The 26,613-nt window shown below is 37.7% G+C and overlaps 1 protein-coding gene and 1 long non-coding RNA gene across 2 annotated transcripts in view; one reads left to right on the top strand and one right to left on the bottom strand.

Moving 5' to 3' along the window:
- The window catches only part of LOC134796666 (uncharacterized), a 34,215-nt gene extending 15,093 nt beyond the window's left edge, over positions 1-19,122 (bottom strand). The window contains exons 1-2 of the long non-coding RNA XR_010144984.1: positions 18,892-19,122; positions 18,534-18,671 (exon numbers count right to left, since the gene is read on the bottom strand). This is a non-coding gene — a long non-coding RNA (uncharacterized LOC134796666). The remainder of the gene's footprint in view (positions 1-18,533; positions 18,672-18,891) is intronic.
- Positions 19,123-19,570: 448 nt separating this feature from the next.
- LOC134796957 (tRNA (32-2'-O)-methyltransferase regulator THADA) overlaps positions 19,571-26,613 on the top strand; it is a 48,557-nt gene continuing 41,514 nt past the window's right edge. The window contains 9 exon segments of the mRNA XM_063769152.1: positions 19,571-19,749; positions 20,538-20,718; positions 21,168-21,434; positions 22,946-23,213; positions 23,809-23,969; positions 24,385-24,594; positions 24,625-24,782; positions 25,139-25,320; positions 26,125-26,312. Of these exon segments, the coding sequence (XP_063625222.1) occupies positions 19,659-19,749; positions 20,538-20,718; positions 21,168-21,434; positions 22,946-23,213; positions 23,809-23,969; positions 24,385-24,594; positions 24,625-24,782; positions 25,139-25,320; positions 26,125-26,312 (1,706 nt within the window). The 5' untranslated portion in view covers positions 19,571-19,658.

The raw sequence follows: 26,613 nt of genomic DNA, 5'->3' as shown, positions 1-26,613 counted from the left end.
TCACTCTTACATATTAGTGCGATAGAGAGACAGAGATAGCGTTTCGTTGTCGTAGCGCAAACGATTGGCATGTTGGCTATGCACCCAAGATGCCTAGCCAAGATGTCAATTTTTGTTTTTAATTTAATAATCAAATCATCAGGTAAATTTAACCGTTCTGGGGGCCTAGTCAACATGCCAATCGCTTGCGCTCCAACAACGAAGCGCTTTCTGTCTATCACTCCTACATATTAGTGCGATAGAGAGACAGAGATAGCGTTTAGTTGTCGTAGCGCAAACGATTGGCATACTGGCTACGAACCCAAAGTGCCTAGCCAAGATGACAATTTTTGTTTTTAATTTAATAACCAAATCTTTGGATACAATTTAGCTGTTCTGGGGGCCTAGCCATTATGCCAATAGTTTGCACTCCGAGAACGAAGCGCTCTCTCTGTCTCTCTATCGCACTTATATATAAGAGTGATAGAGACAGAAAGCGCTTCGTTGTTGGAGCGCAAGCGATTGGCATGTTGGCTAGGCCCCCAGAACAGCTAAATTTACCTAATTTGGTTATTAAATTAAAAACAAAAATTGGCATCTTGGCAAGGCACATGGAAGCGTAGCCAACATGCCAAACGTTTGCGCCACGACAACAAAACGCTATATATCTATCTATCGCACTAATATGTAAGAGTGATAGAGACAGAAAGCGCTTCGTTGGCGGAGCGCAAGCGATTGGCATATTGGCTAGGCCCCCTGAACAGCTAAATTGTACCCAAAGATTTGGTTATTAAATTAAAAACAAAAATTGACATCTTGGCTTGGCACCTTGGGTGCGTAGCCAATATGCCAATCGTTTGCGCTACGAGAACGAAACGGTATCTCTGTCCCTCTATCGCACTAATATGTAAGAGTGATAGAGACAGAAAGTGCTTCGTTGTCGGAGCACAAGCGATTGGCATCTTGGCTAGGCCCCCAGAAAAGCTAAACTTACTTAATGATTTGGTTATGAAATTAAAAACAAAAATTGTCATCTTTGCTTAGCACCTTGGGTGCGTAGCCAACATGCCAATCGTTTGCGCTACGACAACGAAACGCTATCTCTGTCTCTCTATTGCACTAATATGTAAGAGCGATAGAGACAGAAAGCGCTAAAAACAGCTAAATTGTACCTTATGATTTGGTTATTAAATTAAAAACAAAAATTGGCATCTTAGCTAGGCACCCAATCGTTTGCGCTACGAGTGCTACGACAACGAAATGCTATCTGTCTCTGTATCGCACTAATATGTAAGAGTGATAGAGAGAGACTATGCGCAACTCTACGGAGCGTCAACGTTTGGCATGTTGGCTAAGCACCCTGATCGGATGATAGAACTAGATAGCGTATAGCGGAACTCTTCAATGAGTACCTATACCTAAACTAAAGTAACAAATATCAAATCAATCCGACTTTTAAATAGAAGGGTGAAAATCAACTTACAAAATTTAACCAATTGTACTACAAAAATTAACTTAATTCTAAATAACATTTAAATTGAATAAAACCTTAGTTAGAATAGCCTCACTTCTAGAATAATTATTCTGTTTTTTATTCCGCATTTAAAATAAAAGTCACATGATTTATTCACCTTAATTTTATTCTAAAATAACTAGTGCAAGAATTATTCTAATTCAAATTGATTTGAATAAAAATAAAATTTCTGTTTTTATTCTTATTCTTATTCAAGTTAACTTTTGCCCAACTCTGGTTGGGACCCCCTGGTCTAGAGGTACGGACTTGGGGGCGATGAGTTATAGCAGCGATTGGAATACCATCCTTGTGCAGGGTGACCTTTATACTGAATCCATTCTGCCAGCAAGCGGTGCGTGAAATTGGACGCGTTACTCTAAATCCAATTACAAATGGGTTGGAAACACGGATTAATATGCCCAATATCGATCGGTTTACTAATGTGTTGCAGAAAGATTTTTGACATATTTTTGTATTGCATAATGTTACTTGGCAGAAATGTCGTTTGGCAGAATTACCTTTCCCATATATAATTTAGCATACAATCATTTCGCAGAGTTTTAAAATCCAGAACCATATGTGACGTTCTACGGTAAAAGGTACCTTATGGCGGCTGGCGCTTACGTCGCATAGCGCCGCAATAATATTGGAGTGGCGTTAATAATAGCGTAAGCGCCAAACGCCATAAGGTACCTTTACCCGTGGGACGTCACATATTTTGGCATACTGTTGATGATCATAATAGTCTATTAAACGAGTATTAATTTCGCAGATAAATGTATTGCATAATATTTAGGTAGCATAAAGTTATATAATAAGATGCATTAAAGTTAATCAGATAACCTAACCTAACCCACTTTTCTGGTGGCCGTTCGTTTTGTATGAGGTCGCAGTTCTAACCTAATCTAACCCACTTGTCTGGTGGCCGTTCGTTTTGTATGAGGTCGCAGTTCTAACCTAACCTAACCCACTTTTCTGGAAGCCGTTCGTCTTATACAGGAGGCCGCAGTTACAACCTAACATAAACCACTTTTCTGGTGGCCGTTCGTTTTGTATGAGGTCGCAGTTCTAACCTAACCTAACCCACTTTTCTGGGAGCCGTTCGTTTTATACAGGAGGCCGCAGTTACAACCTAACATAATCTTCTTATCTGGCACAGGTTCAATTTTGTTTTGGGGTCACAGTTCTTATTTAACGTAATCCACTCTTCTGCAAGTAGAAAAACATTATGCCATAATGAAAGTATGCTGCAGGATGATTATGGTACATAAAATTATACTAAACCAAAGTCTGCAAAAGTAATCTTCTGCTAAATAATATGCTGCAAAATGTATTGTATGCTTAGTAATAATAATGCAAAGTAATATTTATGCCTAATTAACATTCTACTACAAGTGTTTCTGCGATACATGTTATGCGAAGTGTATTTCTGACAAACAATATTATGCCAGAAGAGAGGAACCCATATCGATCACATTGTGGGCTCACAAATTTTGTACATTTTGGAGATGTAAGCCTAGTCTTGATTTCTAACCGCCCCAGAAATATTCCACAGGTATTGCTTACGTAATGCTAGTAGTAAGTCGAATGTTGATCTGACTTTTGGACACCACGATAGATATATCGTATAAGTCAGATCAACATTCGACTTACTGGATGGATGGATAGATTTGGTTTTTTCAACGGTTCGTATTTCCATGAGCGTAACGTCGGCAATTGGAACAAAATCTTAATCTTATTGTTGTTGGGTTGTTTTAAGAAAAAATTTACCTTTTAAATTTTTTTGGTAATTGAACAATTTTAAGTCCATTATAATCAGAAACATGAGCGTTATCGATTGCGATAGGAGAAAAAAAAAAGTGTCCTAAATGTCCTAATTTTTATAGGCTGCTATTTAACTGATCACCAGATTTAGTAAAATTTAATACCAAAAAAAACTATTTTACCACCCTAAAATAATGAATGATCACCAAAATTATAACACCATTTTAATGTGAAATGATTACCAATTTTATTACACTTTACTATCCTTTTAAAGGAAATGACACCAAACTAATCATTATTAACCCAAAAATACTAAATGATTACCAAATTTCAAACCCCATTTTAATGTGAAATGATAACCAAATTTTTACATCTTGCTATCCTATTAAAGAAAATGACACTAAAATAATCATTGTAAACCCAAAAATAGTAAATGACCACCAAAATTGGAACTCCATTTTAATGTAAAATTATAACCAAATGTTTAAATCTTGATATCATATTAAAGCAAATGACTCCAAAATAATCATTGTAAACCCAAAAATTGTAAATGACCACCAAAATTGTAACCACATTTTAATTAAAAATGTGCAAATATTTAATATAATTACCGTTATCCTATTAAATTAATTAATCCACTTCGTCACCTTTTTCTAGTAGCATTTTATTTCTGTAACAGTCGCAGTTCTAACCTAACCTAACCCACTTTTCTAGTAGCATTTCGTTTCTGTAAGGGTCGCAGTTCAAACCTAACCTAACCGAACTCACTTTTCTAGTAGCATTTCTTTTCTGCAAGGGTCGCAGTTCAAACCTAACCTAACCCACTTTTCTAGTAGCATTTCTTTTCTGCAAGGTTCGCAGTTCAAACCTAACCTAACCCACTATTCTAGTAGCATTTCGTTTCTGTATGGGTCGCAGTTCAAACCTAACCTAACCCACTTCTCTAGTAGCATTTTTTTTCTGTAAGGGTCGCAGTTCAGACCTAACCTAACCCACTTTTCTAGTAGCATTTCTTTTTTGTAAGGGTTGCAGTTCAAACCTAACCTAACCCACTTTTCTAGTAGCATTTCTTTTCTGCAAGGGTCACAGTTCAAACCTAACCTAACCCACTTCTCTAGTAGCATTTATTTTCTGTAAGGGTCGCAGTTCAAACCTAACCTAACCCACTTTTCTTTTCTGTAAGGGTCGCAGTTCAAACCTAACCTAACCCACTTTTCTTTTCTGTAAGGGTCGCAGTTCAAACCTAACCTAACCCATTTTTCTAGTAGCATTTGGTTTCTGTAAGGGTCGCAGTTCAAACCTAACCTAACCCACTTTTCTGATAGCATTTCGTTTCTGTATGGGTCGCAGTTCAAACCTAACCTAACCCACTTTTCTAGTAGCATTTCGTATATGTATGGGTAGCAGGTGAAACTTAACCTAGCCCACTTTTTAGTAGCATTTCGGTTCTGTGAGGATCGCAGTTCTAACCTAACCTAACCCACTTTTATAGTAGCATTTCGTTTCTGTAAAGGTCGCAGTTCAAACCTAACCTAACCTACTTTTCTAGTACCATTTCGTTTCTGTAAGGGTCGCAGTGCTAACCTAACCCACTTAACTGATAGCAGTTTGACTTACTTTTCTAGTAGCATAACGAAATGCTACTAGAAAAGTAGATTAGGTAAGGTAGGTATGCGGTGCGGGGTACGGGGGGTTGAGCGGGAGGGGCTAGTAATTTTGGCATCAGTTTACTTTATTTGGTAATATGTATAATTTTTTTGGTAATCATAGTGGTTTATTTAGGTGAAAATATCGCATTAATTTGGTCTTCAAGATTTGGTGATCATTAATGATTTTTGGTGATCATTCAATATATTTGGTATTTGAATACAATTTGAAGTGCAGTCGTAATTAAAATGGTGGTACTTTTGTATTTTTAGGCCTTATTTTTTTGGTGTTCAGTAATTTTTTTTGGTAAGCATGATTTTTTTATTTAGGGTACCAAAGTATTTTTTGGTGGTCATTATATTTGTAGCCATTTTTATACCTCAGTTTCGTTACGTTTTCAATACAAACGTAACGAAACTGATGATTCTCAGTTTCGTTTATTTTGGACACTTTTTTTCTCCTATCGCAATCGATAACACTCATGTTTCCGACTATAATGGACTTAAAATTCTTCAATTACTAAAAAAAATTAAAAGGTCATGAAATTAAAACTGGATCTGGCATGAGGGTGGGGAGAAGTGACCGAACAGGCTAAAAAAAATTAAAAGGTCATGAAATTAAAACTGGATCTGGCATGAGGGTGGGGAGAAGTGACCGAACAGGATAGTCTTATGTATCTTTCAGTAGGAGTAGCAGCGAAAGAGCTATTATTGTTTGTCCTTGTCACAGTCTCACATTGTATTTGTTCCCCCCCGTTTTTTTAGTATGGATTTTGGTGGGCAACAAATGAATTTTGTTAATACCGTTCCGTACATTCGTACTTAAATCCACCATGTTAATAACAGGTGGAAGATTACTACATACTGTTTCTATGGCTCATATTTCAATTTCTTAACAAAACAAACGTAGTATGCCTTTAGTTAGGCATATTGCGTTGCACTCGAATCATTAGGTCAAACTCAAAACCGCTATATAGAAGTTGGAGCGAACGAGACCTTTAAATGTAGGCATGACGAAATAAGACGATAGCGACGTTATATCCTCCGCTATAAAACAATTGCGTTGCTCAGATACAGACAGCCTAAACCCTTGAAGGCAAGACCTTGACATTTAAAACATTCTTGATATGTTGCAGAACTGCAAAATTTGGGTAACATTTCGTAGTATTTTTTGAAAGAGTCAAATGTGAGCCAAAAACTAAAAACAGTGTAGGTACTCTAGGAAACTGCAGCTACGGAAATCGGAATGCACTCCGTACTGCATAAGGTAAATTACATATATTATGATGAAATTAGGTATGAGGTTAGCCGGAAGAGATCCCTCATAAGGTCGCCTTTGTACTTCCTAATGTATATCTGCTATTACTTATTCTTGTTTTGTACAATTTAATGTTTATTTATTGACTTAATTAAATTCAAAACAAAAACATTCTCCAATACTCGCGTTTTCAGTACTAGGCAGGACTGTATCTGTATGACGACAGAGTAAGAATCTCACAAATCTCACCATACAAAAACTGGAATTCGTCAGTTTCAATCAGATATAATCCGAAAAGTTCTCGGGTTGGGAACTGGCTCCAATTTCACCACGGTGACAGGTTGGCAGGAAAAAAAACAGATATTTCTCTTCCTAAGTTTATGACAATTGTCACAAGAAACACTACAATTGTCACGAAATTCCGACATATAACTCATTACCTGTCAAGAATTACCTACAATTCTTCTAAATCTTGACAATTGTCAGAAACTTTGCAAAAGAAATATCTGTTTTTTTTCCGATATAATAAAGTTTTTTTTAATAATACAATGATGGTGGCAAACAGGAATACGGCCCGCCCGATGGTAAGTGGTAACCGTAGCCCATGGATGCCTGTGACGTCAGCAACAGTGATTTTACAATTGTCGCACCTGTCACCGTGGTGAAATTGGGGCCTGGTTGCAATTTATTTCGGCGATTGGGTCATTGTCATTGTCCAAAGGAATTGTAATGGGACAATTCGCAAAACTAGCGTATCAAGGTCTGCAATTTACCAAACATTACGGCCGTTTTTCAGGAGCTTAAACTTGTTTGAAATTCCGTGGACTATTTAAGTTTTTTACCAGAATTCCGATGGCGTGTATGTCTTATGCAGTCTTCCGAGAGATCGAATTGATTTGAACTCCCGTTCAAGACTGATTCAAGACAAGATATAACTGCAATTTTTGAGACCATAATATTAAATGTAGTGTCCGGCCGAAACATGATTTTTATGCAGAAGCCGCAGCTAAAACTTTGGTCTGACCCTAATTAAATGTTTTGGCTACTAAGCCAATTTTTGGGGTGAAGATATTAAATAGCTTCTGTAATTGTATGTCCTTTACCTATTATAATAAAGCTAGCATTTACAGAAAAAAAACTTTAAAGAGTATCGTTCGTAAATGACACTCTGGTGCTCCATCGAGGCTGAATCAGCCAAGCATCCACTTGCATAACTGACATTTAAGTGTCTAGTTAATGACTTTGTTTAACCGGATATTTTTTCAAGAGTCACCTGTCAACTAATCAATCAAGTCAACTTATAATTCGATTTCATAATCTCAACTGTTATCTTTAGGTTACGTTAGCATCACATAATAATTATCTCTAGTTTATGATAAAGTTTTGTTGATGATTACACGTTTTTTTGCAACTACGGTGACAACCAAGCGTGTAGCCAACTACGGGCCGGTATAGACGAAATGCAACCCAACTGCAACTTGTATGGGAACGTTGCAGTTGGCGTGCAGTCAGCGTGTAGTTCCCAAAGAAATTGCAGTCAGGTTGCAGTCCGTCTGTATCGGCTCTAAACGTTAGTTATACGATGATGTCGAGGATTCAAAGTGTTAAGGGAATAATGCAGGTCCCTCACCGCTTACATATACTAGTGGTCTTCTAGAAGAGGAAGCCTGGTCGGGCTACTCCAGATAGAGATAAAATGTATCTGGAGCCTCTGTATGTGACTGAACTGCACTACACTATCCTACCTACTAATGTATATTCTTGGTATCGTCTTGGGTCGTCCCATTCGTTTTTCGTCAAGTTCTTAAATTACTCCTATTCTGCTTTCGTCACTCATTCTACATTCGTCACAATCGTCGGTGGCTTTAAATGTAGAATGAGTGACGAAAGCAGAATAGGACTAATTTAAGAACTTGACGAAAAACGAATGGGACGACCCAAGACGATACCATATTCTTTACCTATTAGCTAATCACCGCGATTGTCAATGAAGCGAAACATGCAACCTAACACGTAGGGGACAATTACGTTACACCTTTATTGTGGCACGTTTATCTAAAGGCTCGTTTGCGGGCGGCGCGTGAACGGGGGGCGCCGCTTTTACATATAAAACGCTCACGCCGCGCTCACGCCCCGCCCGGAAAACGCACCTGTGTGACGCAATCTTAAACCTGTCAATTGACGGAGACGAGTATGTAAGTATTATACGAAATAGGTATCACTACATCTTATAAAACAAAGTCCCCCGCCGCGTGTCTGTTTGTATGTTCGCGATAACCTCAAAAACTACTTACAGAACAGATTTTCATGTGGTTTTCACCTATCAATATGATGATTCTTGAGGAAGGTTTAAGTACATAATTTGTTAAGGTTTACCCGTGCGAAGCCGCTGCGGGTCTTCTTTCTGGCAACAAAATAGAATTGAAAGCATATATCCCTTACCACAGCACCAAGCAAAACTGACACTGGAAACCAAATATTACCAAAGACTATTGTCACAAACAACAATGGCGACAATGGCACGGCAGTGGCTACAGTCACGGTCATAAACATACATACACTTTTCACTCTGTCAATGACACAGATATGCTGTAATGTAACGTATCACACCCCCCAGACGTCCAGAGTAATAATAATAATATTAGCTTTTTAAATATGTTAAAGATCTTTAATAGAAAAAAACTGACATCACATAACAGTTTGAAATGCCATTTGAATTACATTTTTACAACCATATTGCATCTCATAACAATTTTATTACAAGTAGCTCCCAGGCGTAAAATGCTTGCCGTCGAGGAGTTCCATTCTGGTCTTCATGAGCAGTTGCATTTGATGCTGACTGTACCCAATATAATAAAGGGCGGGGAAACAGTTTACCTATACTTTATTTACCATACTCAATATAAATAGGTCTGTATACATAAAATCGTCATGAACTTTACAAAGACACCCGTGCAGTGCAGTGTAGGAACGAAAGTGATAAAGTTAGACTAAGAAAAGTCTGCAGCGATTTTGATAGCCCACGCAGTGCAAGGGTTATTTTAAACGTCAAACTTCTATGAAATGATGACGTATAAATAACACTTGCACTGCGCGGGCTATCAAAAGCGCTGCAGACTTTTCTTGGTTTAACTCTACTTGTTCTCGCCATTCGGTTAAAACAAATCAAGTAAGTTTGCCGAATGCCTCCTAGAATCAGTTCAGCGAGTTCAACGCCGGACTATGAACCTTAAACAGCAATCAATAAGGTTCAAATTCGGCATGAACTAGATGGACCTACAAAATGTTACAGTCGCCGAATCGCTGTTATGTCACGGCGGTCAACGACCTGCCTTTCTCGTCTAGCGTCCTAGCAAGTGGCACACAGGCCTCATTGCGTCTGCTTCAAGAGAACATGATCAATTAACATTAACACAGCGAATTTTTTTTTGTCGCGGCGAAGATTTTTTTTGTGGTTCAGGGATGTCTGCCGCCTTGCAAGTTACATAACAAGTGACACACATGCCTCGTTACGTGTGCTTGAAGTGGAAATGATCGATTAACATTGTACGAATTTTGGGAAAGTCAGCGAAAAGCTAGATTTTTTAGTTAGACTCAGGTACGCCTTGCACAAGTAGCACCCAGCATCTGCATTTTTAACCGACTTCAATTCGAAGAAGGAGGTTCGGTATTCGGTTGTGGCTATTAGTTTATCAAGCGTATCATCGTCCACACTCTTAACTGTCCATCGGTGGATCTTAAGGGGCCCACTGATTAACAGTCCACCGGACGGTATCGGCCTGTCAGTTGTTCGGAACTGTCAAATTTTTTTCTAACTGACAGGCCGATACCATCCGGCGGACTGTTAATCAGTGGGCCCCTTTATGCCTTTTGTAATAAGGTCCACCAATGGACAGTTAAGAGTGTCGCTGTTTGTACTAATTTAGACAAATTCTACGAAATGTTAGTCATAAGTGTCATAACATGCGGGCTAGGGAAAAAATACTGAGCTACGGAAGTCCCTAACTAAGAAATTGAGAGAAGCAGGATATTTTTTGCAGTAATGAATATAGGATAAGGGGCAGCTTTAGACATCACATAATGCAGTTTAGTTAGCATTGTTTTAATAAGTTTACAAAATTACCCCTGCCGTCAACTGTATTCAGTTTTGTAGGAAAGAAATGTCCCTTTGTTCAATATCAGAAAGTTGATACAACTAGGTATCTGATACAATGTTTGTCACTCCATCAAGAGTGAAAACGAGGAAGAGACTTTTTAACAGGATACCTAACGTTCAAGTTTCATTGGATGCGTTTCTTTGTTACATGTCATAATATTCTGTACAATGTAAATACCTACCCACCTACGTTTTGTATTTAATACATTAAGTTGTAATATGGAAGGACCATTCAGCAAATGCAACTTTCTCTGTGACCAAAACCTCCAATGTTCATGAAAAGCTAAAATATTGCGTAGTGCGTTGGGGACCAAAGCTAAATGAAACATAGCAGTGTCAAGCGGAGGGTGCATCCTTGCGCCGATCGATACGCGACGCATACGTGACATCCAGGCCTGTCTAGGCCCAGCCAACATACCGTGCGTGGCACTGTAGGGGGCATAAGGGCTCATTTAGACGATGCGAGTTTCATTACATTGCGGTTTTTGATCGGTCGGTGGAATTGAACGTAACCATCAGTCCGCAATGTAACTAAAATCGCATGCGAGTCCGCGCGCCTTCTAAATCAGCCCTAAGGCTTCGTGTATATTGCCACGAAGTGTCAATGTCACATTTAGTTTTCGATTTAAGAATTAAAAGAACTTAGCCGCCGTCATACTTTTTGGCAGCGGGTTCGTATAACTCTTAATTCGAAATCAACGGAGAACAAACGTACCTTACTGTGGTATTCCAATGTGTATTGCGTCTCTCATTTTGCTTTAATGAGAGAGTGAGACGTAATGACATTGGACAGGTGGAATACCACCCTCAAGTTGTCACATCTTCTGATAGGATTATACAATGCATATAATATCACATGTAATAAATTCTCGACGGTACGGGAAATGTTATCACCGATTGGCAACAGTAATTCAATATCGTATTTTTCTCGCAAATACGCAGTGGCATCCCAAGTGGCATGATTTTATTATACACGGCTCAGTGAGTGCCTTTGACACAAATGCCCGATAAAAGGCATCGTTGGGGGGAAAAAGAATTAGGTTCTCAGAAATAAAGGGTTACTTTGAGAAACGTGATGTCAGGTGGAGAGAACTAAAACTAAATATTTATTTCTATATACATACATAATAGCTAATAAATTCATACATCGGATTCTAGGGGGCAAATTGTATGACGGATAGGGATCCCGTCATACAATTTGCCCCCTAGAATCCGATGTATGCAAATAATATTTGTTTCTGTTCCAGTCCAGCAGAATTGTGAAGAGGTAAATCCATATTTTTAGATAAAATACTTCATCTGAATATGTCATCTGTCAAACAGCATTGCTCCCTCAAAATTAAATAGGCTTCAAATAACGGTAGGAAGCTTAATAATAATAACCAAGGGGCCTCTACGTGTTGGATCTATATCCCCACGCAAGCCTATCAAAAGGCTCAGGACCGCTTCGGCCTCAGTTTCATTTCGTCATCTCCATAAATCGTCCACAGTGCCATGTCGTCAGCCTACAATTCCTAAATCGTCACCTTCCTAACTTGCCTACTTTCTGATATCGTCAATACCCCATTTTGTCTAAATTCCTATTTTGACCATAGTGCCAACTCGTCCAATATCTGATATCGTCAATATACCATTTTTGTCTACGTTCCTATTTCGACCAAAGTGCCAACTCGTCCGCGTTCTTTTATTTGAATTGAGAATGTAGAATTAAGGCGCTCTTATACTCGAGTTTTACGTTTTCAAGGGGGTGAAGCAGACGCGTGGTAGAGCGGGCAGGCGGGCGCCCCGCGCGGCGCACCGCACCATTCCCGCGCAACACGTCTACGTCCTTATTCTGACGACATCGGTATTCTGAATTGTCAGTTCCGGGATTTTTAGTTCGGCAATTAATATTGAATAAGATTTATTAGTAAATTCAAATTTTGATGAGTACTTAATGAAATTAAAAACCGGACAAGTGCGAGTCGGACTCGCCCACCGAGCCCGCCGAGGGTTCCGTACCTTTTAGTATTTGTTGTTATAGCGGCAACAGAAATACATCATCTGTGAAAATTTCAACTGTCTATTAGCTATCACGGTTCGTGAGATACAGCCTGGTGACAGACGGACGTACGGACGGACGGACGGACAGCGGAGTCTTACTAATAGGGTTCCGTTTTACCCTTTGGGTAGGGAACCCTAAAAATGGTAGGTAAGACGGTGAGTGTACCTAAATAATTATTAATTATATACAATATGAGTGTACTTATACTTGACTGATCATGTTTTTGTAAAAATCGATTTCGACTGGCGAAACATATTATTTTTTGGCAACCGGGTTTTTTAACCTAATTAGACCCCGCTGAATCCGACATTGCCGGTTGCTTGATCGAATTCTTGACTGGAAGTGAGATAGTTGATATTAAAGGTCCCTTTTTTTAGTTTTTCGTAAATAACGGTGGCGCATGGCAAAGAAATTCTTAAACATAAGTAATCTGCATAAAATTGGCTACAAGAAAGATTCCGTAAAATTTTTCGCTAGGATCAATATTCAAAGAGATATTAAGGCGGGAAAGTTAATTATAGTCACTTCTAAGGTCTCTTTTTTTAGTTTTTCGTAAATAACTCGTAAACGGTGGCCAATTAAAAAAAAAATTGTTAAACGTTAATAATCTACACAACATTTTCAATAAAAAAAGATTTAGTACATTTTTAGCAGGGATCAATATTTAAAAAGATAATAAAGAGGGAAAGTTAATTATAATAAATTCTAAGGTTCCTTGTTTTTATTTTTACGTTAATAATTTGAAAAGTATGACTCATAGCAAAAACAAATTTTACACAAATAATAAACATAAAATTTCCTACAAGAAACATGTAGAACACTTTTCGCTAGGATTAATATTTAAAAAGACAAAGCATCCGGTAAGTCAATTATAATCAATTTTAAAGTCCCTTTTTAGTTTTTTGTAAATAACTCGTAAACGGTGTCCCATAGCAAAATAGGTTTTTATGAATAAATAATCTCCATAAAATTTTCTGCAAAAAACATCTGAACACTTTTCTCTAGGATCAATATTTAAAACGATATTAAAGGAAGGAAGTTAATCACAATCCACAGTCACAGGTCGCTTTTTTTTCGTAAATAACTCGTAAAAAATATTATACATAAATATTGAACATAAAATTGTCCACAAAAAAGGTTTTGTACACTTTTTCGCTACGATCAATATTTAATGAGGTTATAAGGGGGTAAGTTAATTATAATCAATTTCCAGGTCCCTATTTTAAGTTTTTCGTAAATGACTCGTAAACGGTGGCCCATAGCAAAATAGGTTCTTAATGTTAATTAACCCCCCTTGGCTAAAAAGTGGCCTCCATGTTTAAAATTCATTTGTTTACGTAAGATGTCCGTCTTTGGGTCACGAATTTACATGTGTGTACCAAATTTCAACTTAATTGGTCCAGTACTTTTGAAGAAAATGGGCTGTGACAGACGGACAGACAGACAGACAGTCGCACGAGTGATCCTATAAGGGTTTCGTTTTTTCCTTTTAAGGTACGGGACCCTAAAAACTAAAAAAAGTGACATGTGAGTTGATTGTAATGAACTTTTTTCCTTTAATATCGTTTTAAATATTGATCCTAGAGAAAAGTGTTCAGATGTTTTTTGCAGGAAATTTTATGTAGATTATTTATTAATAAAAACCTATTTTGCTATGGGACACCGTTTACGAGTTATTTACAAAAAACTAATAAGGGACTTTAAAATTGATTGTAATTAACTTACCGGCTGCTTTGTCTTTTTAAATATTGATCCTAGCGAAAACTGTTCTACATGTTTTTTGTAGGAAATTTTATGTTTATCATTTATGTGTAAGATTTGTTTTTGCTATGAGTCATACTTTTCAAATTATTAACGGAAAAATAAAAACAAGGAACCTTAGAATTTATTATAATTAACTTTCCCTCTTTATTATCTTTTTAAATATTGATCCTTGCTAAAAATGTACTGAATCTTTTTTATTGAAAATTTTGTGTATATTATTAATGTTTACAACATTTTTTTTATATTGGCCACCGTTTACGAGTTATTTACGAAAAACTAAAAAAGGGACCTTTAATATCAAATATCTCACTTCCAGTCAAGAATTCGATCAAGCAACCGGCAAATTCGGATTCAGCGGGGTCTAATTAGGTTAAAAAACCTGGTTGCCAAAAAGTAATATGTTTTGCCAAAAGAAATCGATTTTTACAAAAATGTGACCAGTCTAAATTATTCAATTTGATTAATTTTATAGCCTTTTAAAATATGTTTACACAATTTATCAATCGTGACTGAATTCCGGATTGGTTAGATGGGTGTGTGCCTTTGCTGCCTAACTTGTTATAAAATGACAATATGACGGACGAATGTCTGAAATGTCACCGTATTTAAGAATTATTTTGCTTTTCTTCGCAAGTATGTTGAAAAACATTGTGTGTATAACATATTTGCATATTTATACTGTGATTACCCATTTTATGAAACGTCCGCTAAACTAGCACAGGTCCGACGCTGACAGTGGTCACGGGCGTACTGGCGTGAGGAATAGGCGCAAGGTATTGCCGCGTAGGGTGTAATTTAGTAGGCAAAATGTTGAATTCATCAAATGATGAATGAAAAAATTAACGTATCGATAAAAGGACAAGCAATGATGAAGATTTACTTAAAAGCTATCGACTGCAGTAAGTTTCATATACATTTTCGTCCTAGTACTTCTAACATAAGGTAATAAAGACAGTGTTAGGCATGTTTTCAACTTAAGATTCTATCGAGAAAATAATGAGCCGTCGTGTTTCTGACAAGCAATAACGTAGTTCAAGGACTGAAGTTATACATACTAGAAAATAATGCATGAAATCCTTGTAAAAGTCTGTAAATATGGTGACAAAAAAGTGCATTTTACTACACACCGCGCCTTAATACTGATTGTCACTTAAACTGTCAGAAGCAGCACACATTTTATTCAAATAAAATATTTTTTCTAGCTCAATGTGCACTTCATATCTTCTTAAGTGCTATTTTCCAGCTAGTATGCGGCAGTTACAATTAGTATTTGCTGTTGTCACACTTGTCCTTAACCATAAAGATAACTTTGATGATAATGATGATGTACTATTAGGGCTGCTATGTAGTTGACGAGTTGGCACTGTGGTCTAAATAGGAATGTTGACGAGTAAGCACTATGGACGAATTAGGAGTGTTGACGAATCGGCACTGTAGTCTAATTAGGAATATAACCAAGTTACTACAGTGGCCCACGTAAGAAAGCGGGCGAGATAAGAAAGTGACGATATAGGAATGCTGGCGAATCGGAACAGTAGACCAAATGCGAATGAGAACTACTTAAGAAGTTGCCGAAATGAAACTGAGGCCGAAGCGGTCCTGAGCCTATCAAAAGACCGGGATTTGTAGACCCGTGAATTCCAAAATGGAGAAACAAATAATAACCTACTAGAATGTACTTTTATATCAACAATGATCTAGAATCTAGAATGACACCTAGAATGATCACGAGATTCAATTAACATCTCTGCCTTATCGCCCGTTAACTCATTAGGTATTAATTAATTATCAATGGCCTTGGTTACAAAAAGGAGCAAATACCACCATACAAAAAGATTTTTCACCTCAGCAGCTCGAACAAGGGTACTTTGCTTCTTAAAAACAGTGAGCAAAATCGCATTTTGTCTGACAAAATGACATTCAAGTGACCTTTATAGTCAAATGTCATTTCAACATGCGGGGTCTAATACAAGTTCGATATACTTGGGTTCTATTATCTCTGTCCCTCTAGGTATGTTCTCACTGCTTAGGGTGAAAAATTTTGTGTACTACACGAGATCAAAGTTATTTACATCTCGTGCGCTTTTGAATCCCTTACTACGCTCAAGATTCTAAATTAGATTCACTCGCTACGCTCGTGAATCTATTATAGAATCTTTCGCTTGCACGGGACTCAAAATAAGCACTCGAAGAAATATCAAACTTTGATCTCTTGTTGTACAAATAACTATTTTTTTAAGAAGTCTGCCAACAAATCCACAATGTTAAGCTCTAGATGGTTTCTTAGGATAGCGGTGCCGTCATTTAGCGGCCGTCTCCATACAAAGTACTACTCATACCCTTATGTATAAAACTTTGCAATCTTACAAACCTGTTACATTTTGTCTTAACAGAAATGTCAAAATGATGGATAGGGACAAACAATTATCAACATTTGACAGGCGAGTCTGACTCGCACTTGTCCAGTTTTTGTTTAAATTTTGATTACCTGACATTCTGAAGCGTTTGGAATTACCTAATTCATATACACCAGATATATTAACACAGCTATGTAATATTACACGACCAGGGGCGTATTTACCCTAGGGCCATCCGGGCCATGGCCCGGGGCGCCAACCTCCAGGGGCGGCATATGCCAACCCCCAGGGGCGGCATATGCCAACCCCCAGGGGCGGCATGCCGGATTGCATTTTGTTTTTCTTCCTTGACTTCTGGGGCGGCAAAACGTATTGGTCCGGGGCGCCAAATTTCAAAATACGCCCCTGTACACGACTCAGAATAGAATGTAGGCATTTTAGGCTTTTTTAATTTTTTTATAAAATTAAATTAGATATCTCAGTGACTGGTGAGAGGGAAATTAGCATGATCCCATAAATATACATTTTCCAAGCCCGTGTTCCCGCGGGGTATGCTAATGAACATGTATGGAATATGTAATGAGGCAATCCACCAGCTTTACCAAAATGGATATTAATGTTTTATTGTAATTAATTATGTATATAAATGACTTGATGTGACTTTTCGGTTCTCTGCTCTCTCTGACCCAATTGGCTCTGTTTGACCCAATGGTTGACTAGTAGAGAATGACTTTTGGCATTAAGTCCGCCTTTTGTACATTTTTCTTTGTTTGTGCAATAAAGTTTAAATATATAAATACTAAACCATGGAAGACCATGACCAAAATCTAATAAGACATTAAGAGAGACAAGTTACAGACTTTGACCAAAGAAGATAGTAACAAAAAACAAACAAGACAAATAAAGAATGAGTGATGAATACAGAATGATATGAAATGAGAAATAAACGAAAAACGACTGATGATAATACTTTTCATGGAATAAATACCAATTTGCACAGAACACACCATTGAAATGTGTGTAAAGTTTGTAACATACTGGAACCTCATATTGGTTGTGATAAGTGTGCTAACTTACAATCAAAGTTATTTATTCATAATAAGTAGGGTAATTTCGCCAGTAACCGGCCACTGTTAGTAATTGGCCACCTTAAACTAAAATGAATTCTATTCACCTATAAACAGAATTAATTTTAGTATAAGGTTTCAATAACTGGCCAGCCTTTAATAACTAGCCACCTTATAGTAAAATGAATTCTGTTTATAGGTGAATAGAATTCATTTTTAGTTTAGGGTGGCCAATTACTGACAGTGGCCAGTTACTGGTGAATTACCCTATATGAAAAATTAATTCTTTTCATGGAAACCATTATAATAAAAAAAAAATCATGGGTGGTCATTTTGTTATGAAATAATATTTTGAAAAGACCCTGTTACTTTCTAGTTGCACCTCACATTATAGAAGTATCCACTCCGGTTCACTCAAAATGTTTGATAATGCTTACACTATTTTAACACACTGAAAATTATAGTTCTAATATTTATGCACAATAGGTACCAATTAGGGAATGCTCCCGGTACTGAGTTTGTATAGCGAGAACTGGGAATTCCCGGTCCCGGTACTGTATTTGTATAGAAAACCAGTACTGGGAGCACTCCCTAGTACCCATACTTATATTCAATTCATCAAGTTATTTTAACTTGAGTAAAATTAAAGATTTAAATTTTAAAGGTATTCACCATGATTTTAATTTAATACAAATATGTAATTGAATAGAAAAATTATATGATGGAAAATTAATGCCTTTTGAAACTGTCTTAAGTTTTTCATAGTTTTCCATAGTTGAGCTTAACATTTCCATAATTTAAAATTTACCTATGTTTTTGTTCTTGGATTAGAGCATAGATATCTATGATTAATAAACACCCATAAACAAAACAATGGTGAAACTGCAGTATCATTACTGCACGACTCGCGACTGATAAAATTGGCAACAACAATTCGTATACGATTTCCAATAAGCGAATACTAATTAATAAAGGTTGTACTCACCTATATATCTTGCTAAAGTCATATAAAACGGTAACGCCCCACTGGACGAGAGCTGACAGACTGGATGAATCGTTGATCCTGGCTTCACTGAAGCTGGCACCAGGAAAACACGGCTCCGCAGTCGCCGGCCGCGCAAACCTGCCGCAGTGCACACAAAATCACTATAACAGCCACAGTAAACACTTTATAACACTCAATGACTCAATTTTAGCATTCTTAACACTATAAACTATTATTCTAACCAATTTCTACTCCCGCAACGTACGCACCAGCTGGCAAAAACGTGGTCTACGGATCTAGAATACCTACATAAATAATCTACCATAGCAACATGGTGTGCGAATTCGATTTTACGTACCTTCCACTATCTATGACGAAGCACCTCGTGAAACCTCTCCAAAAGGAGATCGTACGCAATTAGAACGCGGTTTACGACCGGCTCCGAACGAACATAAAGTAAAATTAATTTTCAACAATCGCTTACACGTTACCGTGGCTAAAATTGACGACAGAAAATAAATGAAAATGTACACTTTCTTATGTTTCTAGAACTGAATCACACCGGAAATAAACATTTTTTAAACTTGCAACAGAGAAAATTACTTCTCGTTTCAGTGCATTGAGACTGAGAATATATTTCATTTCTAATTATTTAAGCGCTGATTAGTAACGAATAATTTAATCTATTAATTTATCGTTTAAATAGTAAGACACTTTTGAAAATTCTTTAAAATGAAAGCCGGAAATCGATAAACTTTTAATACTTTATCTATGATACGGTTACATTTTATTTTAATTTCTAGTTGTAATAAAATAAAAAAATAAGTAAATAAATAAAATTTTCGGCTTTCGGCTTGTTTTTTGTTTTAATAAGTAAGTTTTTTAGAAACAATATCAAAAAATATTTTCATAATATAACACACACCATAATTTTATTATCTGTCTGTCACTGTCAATCAATATTGTCTGCGGTCGTTTTGATGTTTTGTTGTCTAGCATCCAGGCCATAATTGTTAAAAAAAAAAAAAAAAAAATTTGTTGTCTAAACATTGAGGTTATGTTATTGTTGAAACGTTCACGTTTTCTCTTTAAATAAACAGTTTATGAACTGAAATTATATTTATTATGAATGATCTAAACTTGAGAGTTAGCGGAGGGATAGGCGAAAAGGTCAAAAAACCCGCTGCGCCGTTATCTATTCCTTATTGGAATACTGGTTTGTAAAGCTTATGTACTTCTAGTTTTAAACTGTAATTAATTTCTGATTTTGTAATATTTTATTCAATAATACAATTAAATATGACCCAGTAATCACTCTTTAGCTAACACCTCTTCCTGTTTTTTTCTTTGTTTTATTTTTTGTAAGGACCTGCTATTTCACCTGTGTGGTGTGCAGTAAATATACATAGGTAGTAATTAGGAGTGTATATCATAGTTTCGGACACGTACTCTCGGAGTATCCTGCTGTCGAATGTTCGTTGATTCGAATGTTGCTGGATCGAATGTTCGCTCGCTGGGTCGAAATACTTGTGGCCGAATTATGCGTAATCGAAAAATCGTAATCTAGTATTTTATGGGTTCGATTTGTTGTGTATCGAATGTTCGTTGATTCGAATGTTGCTGGATCGAATGTTCGCTGGGTCGAAATACTTGTGGCCGAATTATGCATAATCGAAAAATCGTAATCTAGAATTGTATGTATGTATTGTTGTAAAGCTCATCATCTCGTCTGGCATGGCCCAACATGTGTTTGACAGCTTATTTTTTGTCAGATAAATTAAAAAAAAAAATTCTACGCTTTTCGACCCAGCGAACATTCGATCCAGCGACAGTCGAATCAACGAACATTCGACAGCAGGATACTCCGAGAGTACGTGTCCGAAACTATGATATACACTCAGTAATTAGGTACACTAGGTTGTACATATTGTAATTATAATAAATTTAAAACCATTTCTTAGAAATTGTACATTAATGACTAATTGATTACTATTGTTGTTTTAGGTGTTCCTAGTGAATTTTTCAATAACTTCTTAAATTGCAACAGTGCCGATAACCAGCTAAAGTTACTAAAGCAGTATCTAAACAGCCACGGAGATAAGTTTGACCAGGAAACAGTCAAATTTCTAGTTTTGCTTTTCTGGCATGCAGATGCAAAACATCCTGTTAAGGGGTTCTTAAAAAAGTAAGTATGGAAACATCTGGTGGAACTAAATTCAATTTGGAGAATGGCAACACTAGCTAATTACGAGTGTGAGCTCTGATATGGTTGGCAAAGCCAAATTATTCATGGGGCCAAGTTTACAGTTATATACAGCCCAGATCCCAAATAAAAACTTTAAATCAAAAAGAATGTTGGAAACTAGAGTAATTTTGAATTAAATCTCATACTAAGTTTTTTTATTTAAGAGCTATTATGTTTGTATTAACACCCAAGTATTGCCATTGTTTGATGAAGCTAGTTGTATTCACAAACTATATTGAATCAACATAGTAAATATAACTACATAGCCTAAGATAAACAATATAAATGATCTCACCAACTCACTGCTATTGCCACAGCTTGACAAAGCATCTTTTGATTTCAATAAAAAAAAAAGGTAAAGATCATTGACTTGAGTGTGATTATTCCAGGCACATAACTGACTCCAGAACACTCCGCCAACCGTTCACTGAAACCTTAACCTCAATAATTATCTCAGAGACTGACAACTTAACTACCCTCCCGTATGGGGGTTATATAGACACCGTAACTCGGCTGGATGCCACTATAGATAAGTTTCCACCTGGTGCTGAGGCTGTGAGTCGATTAGAGATTGCTGTTACTGCTTACTATGTAAGGTGTTTGGAGACCTGTGTGGAAACACTCAAGTTACAGAATACTGCAGGAGAAAATGTTGGGTAAGTTTATCATATACTGAAAACACTTTCGTGTAGACCAGCCGGGCTAGCACATGATTGGTGCTACAGTATCTCGCCAGTGAAATAGACCTGTCCCTTTTTAATTAATACGGTTAAATAAAGACGGGTACTCTATCTCGCGGGCGAGATACTGTAGCACCAACCATGTGCTAGTCCGGCTTAGGTATGGTCGTGGTGGGAAAGAAAAATAAAAAATAAATTAGTGGTTGTAAATAAAGGTAATAAAATAAGTTCGCGATAGAGCTGGTTGTAAATTTAAGTTCATATGTATTCAAAACGCGAATGTTTTAAATGTTATAATTAAATTAATGATTAAAATTGCTATTTAAACTCTCAGATTACTTTATTGTTTCTGAAAATAAATACAAGTAACATGAATAAAAGTGCTCAAGCTCTTTGCTCAAAGGCCATAGTCAGTTTTCCATAGTAAGTTGGCCCATAAATCAATTTGATTCGGGTTTTTTTTATGAGTACCTCTTATGGTGAAGGATATTTTTGCTGAGTATCATCATCCTACTAGTGACAGTTTTTGACTTATGATTTTATTATTTTTTTTCTTTAATGTATTGTTTTTTGGGATGTATTCAAGCAATTAGCTTAATTTTTTTAAATAGTGTTCTTTATTTAGGTATGCATCGATACTCAAAAAACGAATACCAGTTGTCATATAAAAAAAAGAAAAATGAAGTAAAAAATAAATAAAACATTTTGTTGTGAAGTAGTGACACCTCTAATTTTTTTTCTAGTTGTAGGCCAGACATTGGCCTACTACTTGCCTAAATATCAAAATTTTCCAAACGGTACTTCCTGTCAAAAATTACCAATGTGTGTGGTCAAGTCCTGTACTCAATCGGTGTTTTTCAATGTAGTATATAAACTATTCGATTATGTTTGCCTTTTCTTATCAGGTTGTCGTATTTAAGAGTAAAATGCCAATGACAACTTAATGTTTGTATACTACATTGAAAAACACCGATTGAGTACAGGACTTGACCATACATATTGCTAATTTTTGACAGGAAGTACCGTTTGGAAAATTTTGATATTTAGGCAAGTAGTAGGCCAATGTCTGGCCTACAACTAGAAAAAAAATTAGAGGTGTCACTACTTCGCAACGACATTAAAAAAATGTTTTATTTATTTTTTACTTCATTTTTCTTTTTTTTATATGACAACTGGTATTTGTTTTTTGAGTATCGATGCATACCTAAATAAAGAACACTATTAAAAAAAATTAAGCAAATCGCTTGAATACATCCCGAAAAACAATTATAAAATCATAAGTCAAAAACTGTTACTATAGTAGGATGTTGATACTCAGCAAAAATATCCTTCACCATAAGAGGTACTCACAAAAAAAAACCTGAATCAAATTGATTTAAGGGCCAACTTACTATGGAAAACCGACTATGGCCTTTACTGATTAGTCTTTATTAATTAATAAAATCAATTTCTATTGAAAGGGTATTTTTATAGTAATATTTTTCCAGCGCCGAAGTAAAATCTGAGCCTCTCGCTCCTACAGAAATAAACAAAATATATGACCTGGTCCACCTGACTCTAAGACTTCTCCTCTACATGATACAGAAAGTGACAGACGAGAACAGAAGCAAACTGAGCTCTATGTTCCAGAGGATAAGGTCCATTATTTTTGCACTCATGTTGGGCAAAGAAGTGCCCATGGATACGAAGTCTGTGAGTGGGATAATATATTTGACATTGCATTTATTTGAGAATGGACCTGACTCTTGGATTACGGTAAGTTCTATGAAGTACTTCTTATTATTGAACATAAAACATGTATCACATTCACACATAAATCGGGAGCTCTTTTCAAAAGAATCCTAAAATCGATATAGGTAAAGTGTCATTCTATAGAACTTGCTAACTATGTAAACAAAAGTCACTAGTAAATTCACCATATAGAGACAATTTCAATATGGCGGCTAATCCGCGGTTTGTTTACATAGTTAGCAAGTTCCATAGAATGACACTTTACATATGTATGGGTATAATTTTCGTACCTCCAATTGCGTTACCGTCGTAGGTACAACATACGGTCATACGTACCTATATGAAATATTGTAACGGTATTTTTGATATTATCTTGCACACTTTTTTTGTAGAAACTCGTTAGGTAGAGATTTCAATTTTCTCACAAATATATCACCTGCATAAGGCTTTTGTCGTCTGTCATCCAATAATTATGAAAGACAATAGCGAAAGGGCAACCATCATACCCCTACCAGCCACTTACTTATCTGAGGTGTACAATTTGAATAGGTACTCAACTTATATCTTTTCAACTTTATTCGTGTCTAATTTCCTTTTAATTGTAGTTCCCTTTGCACAGGTATTAGAAGAAGATCGTAGTGCAGAAAACGGTACAGTCAATCTATCAATCTACTCCGCCGTGGCAACAGTTGTGCCTCCGTCTGAGCTGGCAGTCGTAAAGGTCAAAGGTCAGCTAGCTGTGCTAGATCTGACTGAAAAGATCCTGACCCTAGGAGACAGGTGATACATACATATAAAACGTCATAACACAATATCAGCTAAGGGGTAAGATATTATTACCTATGTCTATGGCACTCAAGAATTGTAATTCTTGTTCTTGGTCGTGACCTCATGTCTGAGGGACGTGACTCCTATGGAGTATTCTTCCTATCACTGCTCTCCAGGCCTCTCGATCTTAGGCCATCTGCATCGTTGCCTGGAGCGAAGTCTGGGTAATTGTAACATCTACGCAACAATTTTATGAAATTCCACTCGATACTGCTTGATCAAGATATAGGGTTAAATATTCACAGTTTATAAAGGTAGCTCTTAAAGGTTTGGTATTACCGGATGCGTTAACGACGTAGGGAATTACCCTTATTCCCATTTCTAAAGCCTATCAGATAGGACCAAAGTCTGACATTAAACTCCGCAGGTACTCATCAGACCCCAGCCACACCCTAGCCGTAGCGCGCACCCTACTCTCAATCAGCCGGAGTCTAGGCGCGGGCGCGGCGCTGGCGGCGCTGCTGGCGCGCTGGTGCTGGGCGCACGCGGAGCACCACATGGACAGCGTGCGGCATCTGGCCGCGCAGCTCACGGCCCGGGTTGTGGCCGCTGCTGTACAGTTGCAGAAGGAAGGTTAGCATCAAACTCCTAGGAGTCCTATATCGAGCTCAATCGGCCGGAGTCTAGGCGCGGACGCGGCGCTGGCGGCGCTGCTGGCGCGCTGGTGCTGGGCGCACGCGGAGCACCACATGGACAGCGTGCGGCATCTGGCCGCGCAGCTCACGGCCCGGGTGGTGGCCGCTGCTGTACAGTTGCAGAAGGAAGGTTAGAATTAAACTCTTAGGAATCCTATATCTGGCTCAGTCAGCCAGAGTCTAAGCGCGGTCGCGGCGCTGCTTGCGCGGTGGTGCTGGGCGCACGCGGAGCACCACATGTGAGTGTGTGGCATCTGGCTGCGCACTTGACAGCGCGAGTGGTGACTGGGAAGATTAGAATCAAACTCTTAGGAGCCTAAGTTTGATTTCCGAATCCTCCGCTGCCATATTTCACACTTAACACTTTCAGTGGCAAGCGCCCTAATTCCAATACAGAATGAACACAATTAGCATGTTCTTGGCAGTGAATGTGTTAAGGTGTTAACTCATAAGGGATGCCGAATAAGTTATAACTTTCTGTTGCAGGCGATCCTTCAACCCTAGAACACCTCTTCGCATCGCTCTCTACAGTGGACAGTTCCCGCAAAACCTTCTATGTGGTTCTAACGGCACTGGCGGAGGCCATGGGGGCTGCGGTGCTGGCCCGGCGACCGGGCGTCATCCGTGACGTCATACACGCGCTGAGTACGCAGGCGGTGCAGGCTTGCGTGAGTACTAGACCACCTTATTGCTCTTTGTACTTGGCCACCGTATTGCTGCTCGCTCCAGTGCTAAATATTGGCCCTGTGCGGCGCCCTAACAGTATAAAAATCGGCCCGACGTTCGGAGCACGCCTTCAAGCCAAATTGTCCATTACCGGGCCTCGCACTCTGTTTGAGTATGTACAGTACTTTCATATAAAAAGCTTATCCCAATATCACACTAGATAGCCCTGTACCGAGTGCGGCGATTTCTACATCGCGCTAACGAAGTTTTTATTGGGATTGTTTATTGATATTGGCTGTATTTGTCATTGGCCTTATCTCTTCATTCTTCACTTGTAATTATGAGCCCTTTATGAAGGTACTAGCTTTTGCCCGCAACTTCGTCTGCGTGGAATCAGTAACAGCAGCTAGTGTAAGTATAGCGTCTGAATAATGTGTAATTGCAATCATTCAATTTAAGCATTCGTTTAATTGCTTACATTAATGATAGGCAATTCATTAACTCTCTCAATTCTATCCCCCTTTTCACTCTCTTTAGGGATGATTCCCGACATAAAAACTATCCTATGTCCTTCCCCGTGACTCGAACTATCTCTATACCAAATTTCAACTAAATCGGTTCAGCGGGTTAAGCGTGAAGAGGTAACAGACAGACAGACAGACATATTTTCGCATCTATAATATTAGTATGGATTAAGGGCAAAAAAACACAATCGGAAGATTTTCTTGTATAAGTATAGTTTTTGAAGAACGTTTTCATTTTTCAGTTTTACTTTAAGAACTTTTTTTATTATATATGTTTTTCAGGCCACAACATTCCTAGAAACCCTTCTAAAGAAGCACATGCAACAAGCAGACCCGGAGACCATCTACCAACAGTGGATCATCGTGATCCTGGAAACGGTCAAGTGCGAGTCGGACCCGGCGGTGCTTGGTATACTGGAGAGAATCCTGACTAAAGCGGTGCAGTGGGATAGCGGGGTACTACGATATATGTGAGTCCGCGGCTTAATCGTCAAACCGATTTGTCTTTTTACAAAACTGGTACAGTCGCCATCAGATATATCGGAGCAGCCGAGGTGCTCAAAAATATCTGAACACGACTCTAAAGCCTTAACAATAGAGGCGTGTTCAGATATTTGTAAGCACCTTAGCCGCTCCGATATATGTAATGGCGACTGTAGGTACACAAGCATGATGATTTAGTATCACTGGGCCATTTTATTTAAAGTTGTCCCCTACACTTTTTTTTCAAAATTGGGATTTATTATGTTATTTCTACTCAGAATCACGAGC

This window comes from Cydia splendana, chromosome 14 (genome assembly GCF_910591565.1).
Source record: "Cydia splendana chromosome 14, ilCydSple1.2, whole genome shotgun sequence".
In the NCBI taxonomy this organism is placed as follows: Eukaryota; Metazoa; Arthropoda; class Insecta; order Lepidoptera; family Tortricidae; genus Cydia; species Cydia splendana.
The sequence above is the reverse complement of the archived record's forward strand: the minus strand, read 5'-3'. Positions and strand labels throughout refer to the sequence as shown.